Genomic DNA, 15,759 nt, shown 5'->3' on the forward strand with positions numbered 1-15,759 from the left:
AGTAAGAACGGCGTTAAGTTCGGCCGGGCCGAACTTGTTATACCCTCCACCACAAGTTGTATTGAAGTAAAATGGAATAATTAGTTTCCTTTCGTGAATGAAAAAGACTTAATACTACATTTCAGAAATTTCGGCAAAACAATGTGAGGCACCGTTCTATGGGGGCTATTTCAAAACGTCGATCTATCCCGCAAACTTCTGACGGAAAGTTTTTAGACTCAAAGAAGACTAAATACCAAATTTCCTATATTTCGGTAATAGAATGTGGCTAAAACTTAAAAAACACCGAAAGTCAAGAAGTACGCTTCTATGGGGATATAGGAAGACGTGGACCTATACTGATAATAATCTTCTGGAATATTTTATAACTCTTGGAAGACGAAATAACGAATTTCACCCATTTCGGTTGGATATTGACGTCACAATCTTCAGTATTCCGAAAATCGGGAGGTCCCGTTCAAAAAGGGGCTGTATCGAAACGTGGACCTATACCGACGAATTTTAGTCGGAAATGGGGCAATATGAAAGCGTGGACCTGTACAGACAAATTTCTGGCGAACAGTTTTACATCACATTGAAGACTAAATACCAAATTTAGCCATTTTGGTGGAATATTGAAGCCACAACCTTCAAAATACGAAAAATCGGGAGGTACATTTCCATGGGGGCTATATGAAGGCGTGGACCTATACCGATTAATTTAAAGGGGAAGTTTGAGTACCCCCAACGAAGTCTAAACACCAAATTTCAGCCATTTCGGTGGAATATTGAAGACACAACCTTCAAAATACCGAAAATCGTGTGGTATATGAAGGTGTGTACCGATACCGAAAAAATTCTGGGGGAAAGTTTTATACCCCTAAAGAAGACAACGTACCAATTTTCAGCCATTTTTGGTAGGATAATGAAGCTAAAACCTTAAGAATACCGAAAATTGGGAGGTACCGTTCTATGGGGGCTATATGAAGGCGTGGACCGATACCGACAAAGTTCTGGGGGAAAGTTTTATACCACCAACGTAGACTAAGTACCAAATTTCAGCCATTTCGGTGTGATAATGAAGCTAAAACCTTCAAAATACCGAAAATCGGGAGGTACCGTTCTATGGGGGCTATATGAAGGTGTGGACCGATACCGACAAAATTCTGGGGGAAAGTTTTATACCCTTAAAGAAGACTACGTACCAAATTTCAGCCATTTTTGGTAGGACAATGAAGCTAAAACCTTAAAAATATCGAAAATCGGGAGGTACCGTTCTATGGGGGCTATATGAAGGCATGGACCGATACCGACAAAACTCTGGGGGAAAGTTTTGTACCACCAATGTAGACTAAGTACCAAATTTCAGCCATTTCGGTGTGATAATGAAGCTAAAACCTTCAAAATACCGAAAATCGGGAGGTACCGTTCTATGGGGGCTATATGAAGGTATGGACCGATACCGAAAAAGTTCTGGGGGAAACTTTGATACCACCAACGTAGACTAAGTACCAAATTTCAGCCATTTCGGTGTGATAATGAAGCTGAAACCTTCAAAATACCGAAAATCGGGAGGTACCGTTCTATGGGGGCTATATGAAGGTGTGGACCGATACCGACAAAATTCTGGGGGAAAGTTTTATACCCCGTAAAGAAGACTACGTACCAAATTTCAGCCATTTTGGTAGGATAATGAAGCTAAAACCTTAAAAATACGGAAATTCGGGAGGTACCGTTCTATGGGGGCTATATCAAAACGTGGACCGATATATCCCATTTTCAAAACCAAACATCCTGCAAGTAATAAAAACTTCTGTACCAAATATTGACTCTCTATCTTTAAAATTGCGAGCTGTATCTTGATTTCAACAGACAGACGGAGGGACTGACGGACGGAAGGACAGACGGACATGGTTAAATCGACATAGAATTTTATGCTGATCAATAATATATATACTTTATAGGGTCTCCGATGAATATTTCGATGTGTTACAAACGGAATGACAAATTTAATTATACCCTCCATATGGTGGAGGGTATAAAAATGGGTAAAAATGGGTTGAAGCAAACAAGTTTTTTATGCTCCCTTCCAATTTCTGGCTTAACCATACATTTTATAGACCTATGGCCCAAAGAAAGAATGTCAGAATACTGCATGGACAACATAATACTAGTTATGATTTTTTGATATATCCACTGCATCCACCTAAAATTGATGCTGACATTTTGAAGCCGGGGTTTTTTGAATTGTTTTAATAACCCGGATGCGCAACAAGATAATATTCAAAACTCATAATAGAATTATAGAGCTCGTGATTTTACATCGTTTAATGTATATCTCATGAGTGTGCTTCATACAGCATCCTAGTAATTGGAGTCTAAAGACCAAAATTTGATGCGTGGATTTTCTTAAAAAACCTATTTTTTTGCGTGTAAAATTTACAAGTGTCATTGAATTTCCTTTGAACCACGCGTGAATTTAGTTTTTTTACGCAACGGATGTAATGACCTCTTCCGCGATCGAATCCGTCCACTAAAACCGCGGATATAGATACCTTGAAAATAGGAAAATCAGCAAAAATATATTTTGACAAATCCGCATACATAATCGCAATTTTTATTAAAAATTTTTACGTAAATGGAATCCTTTATACGCGATTATAATTGCGAAAACGCGTGTCATAAATTACAGATATACGCGAGCAATATGGGTATTTTACTCAAAATAGAATGTGGAGGCACATCCGCGGTTCTTGAAGAATCTACTTGAAATATGAGTATATTGACGTATTTTTGATGGGTGCTACTGAAACCGGATGCACATCAAAATCGTATGCACATTGTGCGACTTTTACCCACTTTAAGGTTTTTTGCATTGTGTGATGCAACTGGCGGCACACTTTGGCCGCTGAGTGAGACATCGAAATATGCATAAATATTGAAAAAGATTGACTTGCTGTATCCAAAAACGGATGCGCATCAACTGATTTTAACTAATTCGCGAATAATAGGCTTTGTTGAATGATTGTAATTTCAATATTACTCTTAATTCCCTATCCTTATAAGTTATAACAGTAAGCAAATAAGCTATCACGATGGTAAACCATATTTCTTGATGAAGTTTTAGCAGTACACATTAATTATTGTATGGGATTTTAGCAAAATAGCTGGAGAACTCCCAAATACTTTTTCTAAATTTTCGAATCAAACCAAAAAATATATTTGCAACAATATTTTCCAACAATAAGTTTTTCTATTTTGTTGTTGCTATAATATGCAATTGATGTACCCAATCTCAATAAATTTGGTATCGTGTTTTTCTACGCATTGTCTAGATTCCGCATATATTTTTTAATTTATTTTTTGAGGGTTCGTACGAACTCTGGGACAGGATAATTTGTATTTACTTCAAAATTTTTTTATTATTTGTTGATTTTCCGCGAAATTAATAATAAATTTTATAAATATTTAAACATCTACGAATAGATATGGAGTGCCGTTAACGATTTATGCATAAATTTTCTCATAACAACAAATAAGATATTTTTAAATATATTTTTCTTTATAAAAACCGCTATAACTTTTGCGGGCATCGTCCAATTTTGTGAACGCGAACAGATTTTAAATCAGAATTTTTTCCTTAACGTCTATACCAAAAATTTAAGATGTGCTTGGAAAAATTTTTTGAATTTTTTTCAAATGGAATTGCAAAGGAATTTTGGTTTTTCGCCATATACACTTTCATACGGGCAAAATGTGCCTCATCGAAATAATGGTTTTAGACTCCAAGTATGTTTGGACGAAATGTGTTTCAGACAATTTGGAGTCCGTCCATCTGTCCGTCTGGATCGCACGATAACTCTAGAAGGTATGAACCGATTCGGTTCAAATTTTGGCTTTCGTAATATTTTGCCCAAACTTAGTTTAAGTTCGAAGATGGGCTATATCGGTCCACTCCTTCCGGTACCTCCCACACAAAAGTTCGAAAATGTTCATAAAATTTGTGCGCACGATAACCCATGAAGGCAGAAACCGATTTTGTCCATACTTTGCATATCGTGAAACTTGCACCAGATTTAGATAAGGTTTCAATATGGACTCAATCGGTCCACTCCTTTGGGTACCTCCAACACAAAATTTCGGAAAAGTTCAGTTTATGGCCATCTCTCTAAACGCTTTGATTTTTGTTTTAGCAACTTGTATTCACTGCCCCCCCATACGACGGTACAAGTTTCATTAGCGGCAAGTCCATACTTCCTGAGAAAATAGCATGAACGTTGCAAAAAACACCTATGACACAGTGTGAGGTGGTTGGAACGCAAGATAACTCTAGAATGGATCTGCCGATTCGGTCCAAAATTTGGCCTTAGTAATATTTTGTCCAAACATAGTTTAAGTTCGAAGATAAGCCATATCGGTCCACTCCTTTAGGAACCTCCCCCACAAAACTTTAAAAATGTTCGGAAAAATTGTTTGTACGGTAACTCTTGAAGGGATTGGCCGAATTGGTCCATACTTTACACATCCTAATATATCTACCAGATATAAATCAGGTTCAAATATGGACTATATTTGCCCACTCCATCCGGTACCTCCCACACAAAATTTGGGATATGTTCACTTTAAGGCCTGATATCGAATCACTTTGATTTTTGTTGAAGCTACTTGCATTCGCTGCCTCAATTACGACGGTAAACATTTTTTCTAGGGCAAGTAAACACTTCTTGAGAAAACAGCAAGAAGTGGCTGGAGAGCACGAACTGATCAACCGATTGGTCCAAAATTTGGCCTTCGTCATATTTTGTCCAAACTTAGTTTCAATTCGAAAATGGGCAGTACCGGTCCATATCTTCCGGTTCTTCCCCCCAATATTTAAATAATGTCACTAAAATGGTATGCACGATATCTTTTGAACTGGCAACCAATTTGGCCCAAACTTTGGATATCCTAATATTTTGCCCAAATTTAGTTTATCTTCTAAAATGGCCCTTAGGGTACCTCCCCACAAAAGTTAAATATTTGTGTCTTAGTGCAGTTTAGGGTCTGTTCGAGGATCCTTTGGAAATGTATACCGATGCTGTTCGTTGTGGTCCTGTTTACAGCGATATTATGTTTTGCGTGAACAAGTGTATGCTTCTGGATATACTGGTCCAAAAGTTATACGATGACCCACTGAAATGACTAGTGGGCGCAATATCTATCGAAAAGATATAACTCCCATAATAAGATCCACTTCCATAATGGACATCCGCAACACCTTTAATCCTAATCCACATTTTTGTCTGCAAGTTCAAATGTTCAAAAAGGGCTACAAAATTCCGAAAAGGCCCTAAATACATTCGATCTGACCGTAGATGAAAGTTTAAATTCAGATATGCTGAGGGTATATCTCTGTCGGCAAAGCCGACTGATACTTTTTTACTTGTTTTCTTTTCCTCTTCGCTTGCAACGTTAGTTACCAACAACAAAGCATGAAACACACCTGTTTGGCCGCATACACACCACCAAAGCTTTTGCGTCTCCTATTATACCATACACACAGATCTTTATTATAAAACAGCATTCCGCAGCCGCGAGAGCCCTCTTGTTACTCTCTTTGACAAAAATCCTCTCTCCACCCATAAAAAATATGTTCTAACATAGAAAATATGCTGGTACCCAAACAAATAAAATTTAGATATATTAAAAAATTTTGCAAACATATATTTGTTTGCAACCAGTCCCAAACAAATATTTGTTTGAATCCAAACATATTTCTAACATATATATTTTTCTGCATGTATAGGCCCAAAGTTTTAGCCTCAATATCCCACCGAAACGGCTGAAATTTGGTAGTTAGTCTTCGTTGGCGCTATAAAGCTTTCAACCTGAAAATTTTCGGTATAGGTCCAGATCTTCATATAGCCTTCATAGAACGGTTCCCCCCGATTTTCGGTATTTTCAATGTTTTAGCCTCAATATCCAACCGAAATGGCTGAGATTTGGTATTTCGTCCCCGTTGGGGGTATACAACTCACGGTGCTGTTGAAACAATTTTAAATGGAAGGTGCTTACACCTCGGAAATTTTTGCGGATTCTGAAACTACAATGTTTATAGATGAGAACAATCAAAAAACAAAAAAAATCGCCGGAGCGCTTTTTAAATAAATCGCGATTTAAGTTGAAATTTTTAGGGGTTGTTTAGGTTTTCGCGGTTTTGCTTAGAAACCAAATTTTCTATCAAAATGGGACTAAAACAAATGTTGTAGATTTGAAAATTCTCTACAAGATTGGCCTTTATGATGTTCTCGTCGGTTTTACCGTTTTTGAGATATAGAAGTTCAAATTGGGACTATTCAAAATCAATTCAATTCTGTATCGCCCCCTTATAAAACAATGTCATGACTGCAAATTCCCAACTTAAACTTATATATCTAAAAAAATTTTACAACTAAGGATAAGTTACTTAAGCCAGTCTTGTAGAGAATTTTCACAGCTTTAAGATTTTCTCAGGTCACATGTCGATACGACTTACCGTATTCAAGCAAATACGCGAAACCCTAACAAAAAAAAAAACTAAAAATGTAAACTGAGCCTCCTTATCTCAAAAATGGTACAAGCTGGGAACCAATGATAAAGTCAATCCGCTAGAGAATTTTGACAGCTACAACATTTTCTTTAGCTCCATTTCGATTGGACTTGCGGTTTTCAAGCAAAATCGTAAAAACCTAAAAAACACCTAAAAATGTGAATTTTGACCGCGATTTATTTAAAAATCCCTACAGCGATTTTTTCTTGTTTTTGGATTTTTCTCATCTATGAACACTGCACATTTAGAATTCACAAAAACTTTCCCTGTGTAAGCGATTTTCATCAAAAGTTAGTTAAGGCGCACCCTACATGACATTGTTTTATAAGGGGGCGATACAGTCAGTGCATTGTCCCAATTGGAACTTCTATATCTCAAAGATGGTAAAAACTACGAAAATACCATAAAAGTCGATCTTGTAGAGAATTTTCATAGCTACAATATTTGTTTTAGACCCATTTTGATAGTAAATGCGGTTTCTAAGCAAAATCGCGAAAACCTAAACAACCCCTAAAAATGTCAACTTAAATCGCGATTTATTTAAAAAGCGCTCCGGCGATTTTTTTTTGTTTTTTGATTGTTCTCATGTATGAACATTGTAGTTTCAGAATCCGCAAAAACTTCCGAGGTGTAAGCACCTTCCATTTAAAATTGTTTCAAGAGCACCGTGAACTTTCAGTCAGAAATTTGCTATATAAATAGCCATGTCCGTCGGTCCGTCCGTCTGTTCAAATCAAGATACAGATTTTGTACAGAAGTTTCTATTACTCTTAGGATCTTTGGTATTGAAAATAGGCTATATCGGTCATCGATTACGATTTTCAGTATTCAGTATAAAACCGAAGTGGATGAAATTTGGTATCTAGTTTCCATTTATATATTTGTCGGTATAGGCCCATACCTTCATATGGTACCTTCCGATTTCCGACCTGAACATTTTGCAGTATAGGTCCAGATCTTCATTATAGCCTTCATAGAACGGTTCCTCCCGATTTTCGGTATTTTCAAAGTTTTAGCCACAATATCCAACCGAAATGGCTGAGATTTGGTATTTCGTCCTCGTTGGGGGTATACAACTTTCCTGTACCTCCCGATTTTCAGTAATTTGAATGATTTAGCTTCAATGTCCCCTCGAAATGAAAAAATGTCCACCTGATTTGTCGATATATGTTCACGCCTCCTTATAGCCCCCATAGAATGGTACCTTCCGATGTTCGGTATTTTGAAGCCTGCGGCCTCAATATCCCACCAAAATGGCTGAAATTTGGTATTTAGTTCTAGTTGGGGAATATAACATTCCATCTGAAATTTGTCTTTATAGGTCAACGTCTTCATATAGCCCTCATAGGAGGTACCTTCCGATTTCCGTTATTTTGAAGTTTGTGGCCTCAATATCTCAAAGAAATGACTGAAATTTCGTTGGTTGTATAAAACATTCCACCAGAAATTTGTGGGTATAGGTCTCCACACAGAGAATTTTCAGTATAAAGTGATTATAATCAGTTTAAATATTATTCTCCTCCAAGAAATTAGACTTAATGTAGATGAAGAGCTAAAGGCCTGCGTACATAAGCTGCTCTGCCTGATTGCCTTGCTTTCCTGCTTCATTTTTGACATAATAAAAATAAAAGAATAAAGAAGGCCGAGGAAATTTCGAACTGGGTTGCCCTTTTCTTTTTTATTCTTTTATCAGAAGTAAGCAAGGTAAGCAGGCAAGGCAGCTTATGTACGCATGCCTTTAGTAGTTACTAATTGTTCATATTTACTTCAATATAGTTCGTGGCGGTTTTTCTTATTTGTTATTTAAATAAATAATTATGTATGTACATTTCAATTTATCCTATTTTTTATTTCTTTTATTTCAGATTATGTAAAAAATCCTAAATATTGCTGCTAACTCCATCAACAACTAACTATTAATAATTTATTTTTGAATTAAAAAATTCGAATTCATATTAAGTATCAAAACTGATTGGATTAACATTCCGTTCTAAATTATTAAACATAACCATTTAAATAAAAAAGATAACAAAAAGTGTGAAGCGTAAAGTCAGTCAGCACGTGTATTAGATAAAGAGGAATAAATTAGTGACGTAGCGATGAAGTGTTGTAAAACAACTGAATGAAATTTTACGCTACGTTATCGATCGATTAATTACGGTGCGGGTTATGTGTTATGATTTAGTTTTAAATTATAAAAATATTTCAAAAACACAGAAGTGTTAATGTGGTATTTAAAAAAGTGAAATAAATTAAAACAAACGAATTAATAATTTAAAGCGTGTTAGGAGATACAGAGAGAAATACCAAGAAATCATCATTCAAAATGTTGCTGTTCAAAAAGCTGTGCAAGATTCAAAATAACAATGAAACACAAGGTGAGTTTTTTCGAGGAATTTTCAAAATATAAATATTTATTAATAATTTTTACAGTTATGGGTAAATAGAAAACATTAAAAATCATCTGTGGCTTTTTTTATAAAATCCAAATTCAATTTATATTAGTATTGGTATTATTTTATGTAATTAATAAGATAACAAACCCCGCAGTGCAACTTCAACATAAATTTAAAGCTAAAAATATGAATCCTAACAAACTTACCTAAACCCATTAAAATGTAACCCACTCATTTGTCTCCTCCATTCCAAGCACACATAAAAATAAAAATCGGCAGCATTCCTCCTACAGTTGGGATAGACTATATTTTCGATATTTAATTACCGCATAAATTTAATTTTAAAAAGTCCAAAAAAAAAAAAACAACATCGACATCGAATAATAACAAATGTGACAAAATGCCTGTAACAGACACATAAAAATCCAAGTTAATCGATTTCAATGAGCCTTTCTAAAAATAAAAGACAAAATATGTCCGTCTTGTTTTTTGGTTGCAAACATAACACCACCAACCACCAAACTCCAAGCAAACACCATGGAGTCGGGGTATCCATTCCGATGATGGCCAACAATCGACAAAGCATCCCTATAATATGGCTGTCATAAAGTAAACACAGTAATGATGATGATCAGAAGAAGAAAAAGTAAAACAATCAAAAGAATATTTAAAGCCGATTATGTGAAGAAAATTTTTGAAGAAACTGAAAAGACCACCATCAGCTCTCAGAGGCTAGTTAGCTTTGAATGGCTAACGCCTTGGGTAACATTGACAGAGTCTCACTCATTCCACCTTAAATACATTGTATGTATGGTAGGTATGTTTTGGTAGGATATTGTCACATATCTGACAATTTAAGTCACAATAAATTCAAATAAAATTGTTAACATATGTTTACACCATTTCTCAGGGGTGTGATCATTATTTATTTAATTGTTGTTAGGGTCAATAAACTTTAAAAAGGGTAACCCAAAGGAAAATTGGAATAGCTGCAAGAAAAAAAAATAATTTCTTACGTACATACATACGTCATAGTCTGGACAAAGAAACCTTAAAATTACACTATTGGCAAGGTTAGGTTATAGGATGCCCATCACTGCATTGTTGTAGACAACTAGTTCACTCGGAGACCAGAGTATTCTGTCCTTAAAAGACATAAGACAAGGAAATTGGAACGAAGGTAGAATAGAAATCAATCGACGAGTAAGGATGAAGATGAAATTAATCGAGCGAAAATGATCAAAAAGACCAGACCTATAGCCTTTTAACTTAATATTTTAACAGGTTCGCGATCCTATAGAAGAGAAGTAGGAAAAATATACAATGCCATTGACACTAAAAAGCCTGTGTCATTTGTCCTAAGACTAGGACACCGACAGATAAGGCGATCGATCAGGGCTGTTCATTGGTGTCTATCACTCTTTACGTCACGTTGTAACAACATTTGAAAACAAAATTGTGCTTTGGAAATGGTGTCCATCGAATCATGGTGGTCAGTACACATTTTTAATTCTGTCTATCATGCATTTAGTTTGTTTCTTGCTCGCGTAAAGGTGTTGATCATTAGCGTCATCATTAACATCAAATAATCACAACTCAAAATAAAATCGATACTAAATTCTGATCATCATCCTCTGAGAAAAAATCTACAATTGGAAGAACGATTTAAAGAAGAAGAAAAACATGATATAAGTTAATATTATAAACATGACTGGCAAGTGTGAAAAGAGATGATTACAAACTAAAAGCATAAAAAAATGTAACATATGAAATATAAAATACGAAATATAAAACATAAAATATAAAATACAAAATATCTATAAATATAAAAGAGCTTAGTGAGTGAGTGAGTTCGACCTAGAAGGGTACGAAAAGTACTAAAAGGTACTAAATATGGTACCCTTTGTATTATGTAAACGAGAAGCGCTAGAATTCTGAAATTTGGAATTAGAGTAACTGATGGAGATTTAGAAAGATGTACCAAAGGGTTTTTGGAAATTCGACTTATAAGTGTACGAAAAGTTACTAAATTTGGTACCAATTGTATATTTTGAGCGGATATAGCTACAATCTTCATATTTGGTATGGAAATCAAGGTTGGGAAGTGGTGTTGATATAAGGAAATGATTTTGGAAGTTCGTACGAGTAGTACTAAATGGTACTAAATTTGGTACAATTTGGATTTGGGTGAACGGATAGAGCTGAAAACCTGAAATTTGGAATTTAGATTACCGTTGAAGTGTACGAATGAGATATGGGGTAGTATTGAAAATTCATACTTATGTGTACGAAAAGTACTAAATGGTACCAAATTTGGTACAATTTGGATTTAGATAGTCATGGAAACCTGAAATTTGGAATTAAGATTACTGATGGAGTGAAGGAATGAGGTAGTTTTGGAAATTCTTACTTATGGGTACGAAAAGTAGTAAACGGTACTAAATTTGGTACAAATTGGATTTGGGTGAACGGAAAGAGCTGGAATCCTGAAATTTGGAACTTAATTGCTTTTGGAGTGTAGGATTGAGTTAGTCGTGGAAATTCGTACTTATGGAATGTACTAAATGGTACTAAATTTGGTACAATTTAAATTTAGTTGAACGGATAGAGTTGGAATCGTGAAATTTCGAATTAAGGTTACTGATGGAGTGTAGGATTGAGGTAGTTTTGGAAATTCATACCTATGGGTACGGAAAGTACTAAATGGTACTAAATATGGTACAATTTAAATTTAGGTGGACGGATAGAGGTGGAATCCTGTAATTTGGAATTAAGATTACTTATGGAGTGTAGGATTGAGGTAGTTTCGGAAATTCGTACTTATGGGTACGGAAAGTACTAAATTTGGTACAATTTGGATTTGGGGGAACGAATAGAGCTGGGATCCTGAAATTTGGAATTAAGATTACTGTTGGACTGTAGGATTGACTTAGTCTTTGAAATTCGTACTTATGGGTACGGAAAGTACTAAATGGTACTAAATATGGTACAATTTAAATTTAGGTTGACGGATAGAGCTGGAATGCTGAAATTTGGAATTAAGATTACTTATGGAGTGAAGGATTGAGGTAGTTTCGGAAATTCGTACTTATGGGTACGGAAAGTACTAAATGGGTCTAAGTTTGGTACATTTTGGACATTTGTACTTATGGATACGGAAAGTACTAAATGGTACTAAATTTGGTACAATTTTTATTTGGGTGAACGATTAGAGCTGGAATCCTGAAATTTCGAGTTAAGGATACTGTTGGAATGTGAGATTGAGGACGTTTTGGAAATTCGTAATTATGGGTACGAAAATTAATAAATAGTACTAAATTTGGTACAATTTAGATTTGAATGGACAGATAGAGGTGGAATCCTGAAAATCGCAATTACTGTTGGAGATAGTTATTGAAATTCGTACTTTCATACGAAAAGTATTAATGGTATTATGAATAGAGGTGGAATTCGGAAATTTGGTATTATAGCCGCTGTTGGTGTGTAGGGTTGAGATATGGATGTGGTTGTGGATATACGTACAATAAGTGTACGAAAATTACTAAATGGCACAGAATTTGATCCAAATTGTTATTGTGTAGAAGGGTAGAGCTGAAATTGTGAAATTCTGTATTAGTATAGCAGTTGACGTTTAGAGTGGAGATAGAGAGGAGGTTTTGGAAATTCGTACTAATGTATACGAAAAATGGGGGCCACCGTGGTGCAACGGTTAGCACGTCCGCTTTGCACTCAGAAGGTCTGCGGTTCGAATCCCAGGCCAAGCAACATCAAATTTTCAACGGTGGCAAAATTCCCCCTCATGCTCGCGACATTTCCTGAGTATTTAAGCCATGAAAAACTTCTCTACAAAGTGGTGTCGTAAGACACGCCGTTCGGACTCGGCAATAAAAAGTAGGTCCCATATCATTGAGCCAATATGAATCGGCGTGCACTCATTGATATGAGAGAAGTCTCCCTTGTCCCTTCAGGGATGTTGTGGGAACATATGTATGTATGTATGTACATATGTATACGAAAAATACTTAATCGCGGTTTGGATATAGTTTTGGATAAAAGGAAGTAATTTTTTAAACTTATACATACTATAAGTACTAAATTTGGTACCAGTTTGGTGTTGCATGATGGGATATAGGTGGAATTTGGAATTGTTGTATGAGGGATTGTGTTGGTGTTTAGATACGGATTTTTTGAAATGCATACAAATTCTAAAATTAGGCTGAGGGCTGGATGATTCATTGAGAAATACGTAATTTGCTAAATGCTATTAAATTTGACGTTGGGTGTAGCAATGAAGATAGAATTATATCATTAGTGCGGCAAAAGTACAAAATTGCAATAAATTTGGTATAGAAGTTGAATTCTGATATATTATTGATTTGTCAGGTTCATTGTTAGAGGTGGTCGTACAATAAGTGTACTAGTAGTATTAAATAATACTAAATATTGAAGCACTGGTATTGGGTGAATCGATAAATGAAATTTGTTATGAGGATAACTGCTGAGATTGGATCAGAATGTTTATTTAAATCCGCTTTAAACGAATGAAAGGTTTCTACATGTAATACCTTTAACATTGGGTGAACAAGTAGAGCTAAAACTCTAACACTTGAGCTAAGGTCCTGGATTTTAAAAATTGTACTAAATAATGTACTATTGTTTCTAGGTTAACACGAATTCGGTTTCTAAATAATGTACTGAAATAAAAAAATCAAACGTACCTTTTCAACAAAATTGTTTTTATCTTTGTTGTCTATTCTAGACGTTATAGTAAGTTGATTTGAAAAGGTAGATCTATGCGGCTAATGTTTTACAAGAAGGTTTTTACATCCTGAGACAAAAAGGCATAAAATAAAATGCCTCAAAAATTAACTGTTATATAGGATAACATCTTCTGAATAATGGTTTTCTACATTTGGTAATATCACAAATTCCAAAATTCGGTTGGAAAATGTGGATAAAATTTTTAAAATACCCATACCGGTCTTAAAAAACATGGACTGGAATTTAAAATGTAGGCCGCTGTTGAAGTGTAGAGGTCTTTTTTTGAAATTCGAACAAAACGTATACGAGAAGGTATTAATTAGTACATCAAAATGTTCAGTGTTCTCCCTTTAAATATTGTTTATTTGTATATTATTCCTTTTCCGCTTACGAAGTAGCGGGCATATTGCTAGTAAAGTATAAAATATAAAATATACACTAGCGATCATCTGAATAGGTTTGTTTTTTTTTTATTTTTATATGTTAAGGAATCTTCTGATGTGTTCGTATTGCAGATCCATACTATTAACTTTTTGAGAGTCCTATACTATGCCAACATTCCCAAGAAAAAACTTGACGGTGTTGCCATATTTTCGGAAAATATCCCAATTATAATAAAAAATATACAAAAAGTGTCCAGTTTTTGCGATCATCAGAATAGGTTTGAATCAAATAAAATTGAAAAACTGTACTACCCATGCAAATATTGCGCTTTCAGACAATTTTCAAAGCTCAGAAGAGATCTAACGAAATCAAAAAGTAATTTAAAGCAAGTTTATAAAACGTTTTTGTTGGAATATTTCTTGATTTTATCTGTAAGTTCTTGCTAACTTTGCCATGTTTAGAGTTGAACCCACGTTCCTAATAAAGCGGGTCAAATTTGTTGTAGGATTTATCAGAATGTTCCATTTTACTAAACTAAACCAAAAAATTGCGCAATATTTGCATGGGTAGTACAATTTTTCAATTTTATTTGATTCAAACCTATTCTTATGCCATGTCCATACCAGCATTTGAATAACGTCGTTCGTTCTCATAATTACGTACACGAATTAACCCGTTCATACGACATGGTACACAATTCATAGCAACATAATTCATATTTTCATAGTTTTTGTTTACTGATTTTAAAGAAAGTTTCAGCCAAAAGATGAGTGAAGGTAATTCATATGAACTGAAAAAATATTTGTCCTTCTTTCAGATATCTATTTAATATTAAATTATATTAGTTTCATTGATGTTTTCTATTTTTTCTCACAATTTTGGTGTTTTCAGTATATTTTCAAATTTTTCTATTTTAAAAATGAACGAGAGAGAGAGACCTGCCAAAATAACTTTTTGGTATACAGACTTTCCGGCAGGCATTTGATTTTTATTTCTAAATTTATACGCGAATTTGAAACGATGGACAAGAAATGCAAGTGCAATGAAAGAGAAGACACAATTTGCTATGATTTGAATGTATACTACTAGTTAAACCGTTTACTTTTCATTCAAATTTTGCAGTTTTTCTAAAAATGTTTGGGTTTTTAATAAATTTTTAAATTTTCTATTTTTCCTGTCATATTTAATTTATTTCGATAAATTCTCTCATTTGTTAGAGATGGGACATATTTTATCGTCGTTCTGAGAGTAATTTAAATTGAACAATGTACACAAATCGTTGTTCGTTCTCAAAATTTTGTATGGGAAATGTAGTAATTACATCTTAATTTGGGGTCGAACAACGAATAGAGAGCGAATTACCGTCAGTCTGAACAAGGCATTACTTACTTAGCTGGCCCATTACAGAACATTTGTTCCATAGACCGAACTAAGAAAAGATCTCCAATTCTCTCTGTTTCGTGCTTCGCTTTTTGGAATACCGCGCCTTGTCATCTCTTCATCCACTTGTTTGCGCCATATATTCTTTGGCCTGCCAATTCTGCGTGCATCGCCATGTGGCTCGAATTTATACGCCTTTTTAGCGGGTTCATCATCACTCATTCTTATAATATGGGCTAGCCAACGCAATCGCTGTATCTCGAAACGTTTAACTATATTGATGTCATTGTA

General features: G+C 34.8%; 1 protein-coding gene across 1 annotated transcript in view; it reads left to right on the forward strand.

Moving 5' to 3' along the window:
* LOC141401725 (uncharacterized) overlaps window positions 1–15,759 on the forward strand; it is a 476,511-nt gene that overhangs the window by 39,292 nt on the left and 421,460 nt on the right. The window contains exon 2 of the mRNA XM_073982114.1: window positions 8,413–8,925. Within this exon, the coding sequence (XP_073838215.1) occupies window positions 8,874–8,925 (52 nt within the window). The 5' untranslated portion in view covers window positions 8,413–8,873. The remainder of the gene's footprint in view (window positions 1–8,412; window positions 8,926–15,759) is intronic.

Source organism: Musca autumnalis, unplaced genomic scaffold (genome assembly GCF_047663935.1).
Source record: "Musca autumnalis isolate F117 unplaced genomic scaffold, ASM4766393v1 scaffold_4, whole genome shotgun sequence".
In the NCBI taxonomy this organism is placed as follows: Eukaryota; Metazoa; Arthropoda; class Insecta; order Diptera; family Muscidae; genus Musca; species Musca autumnalis.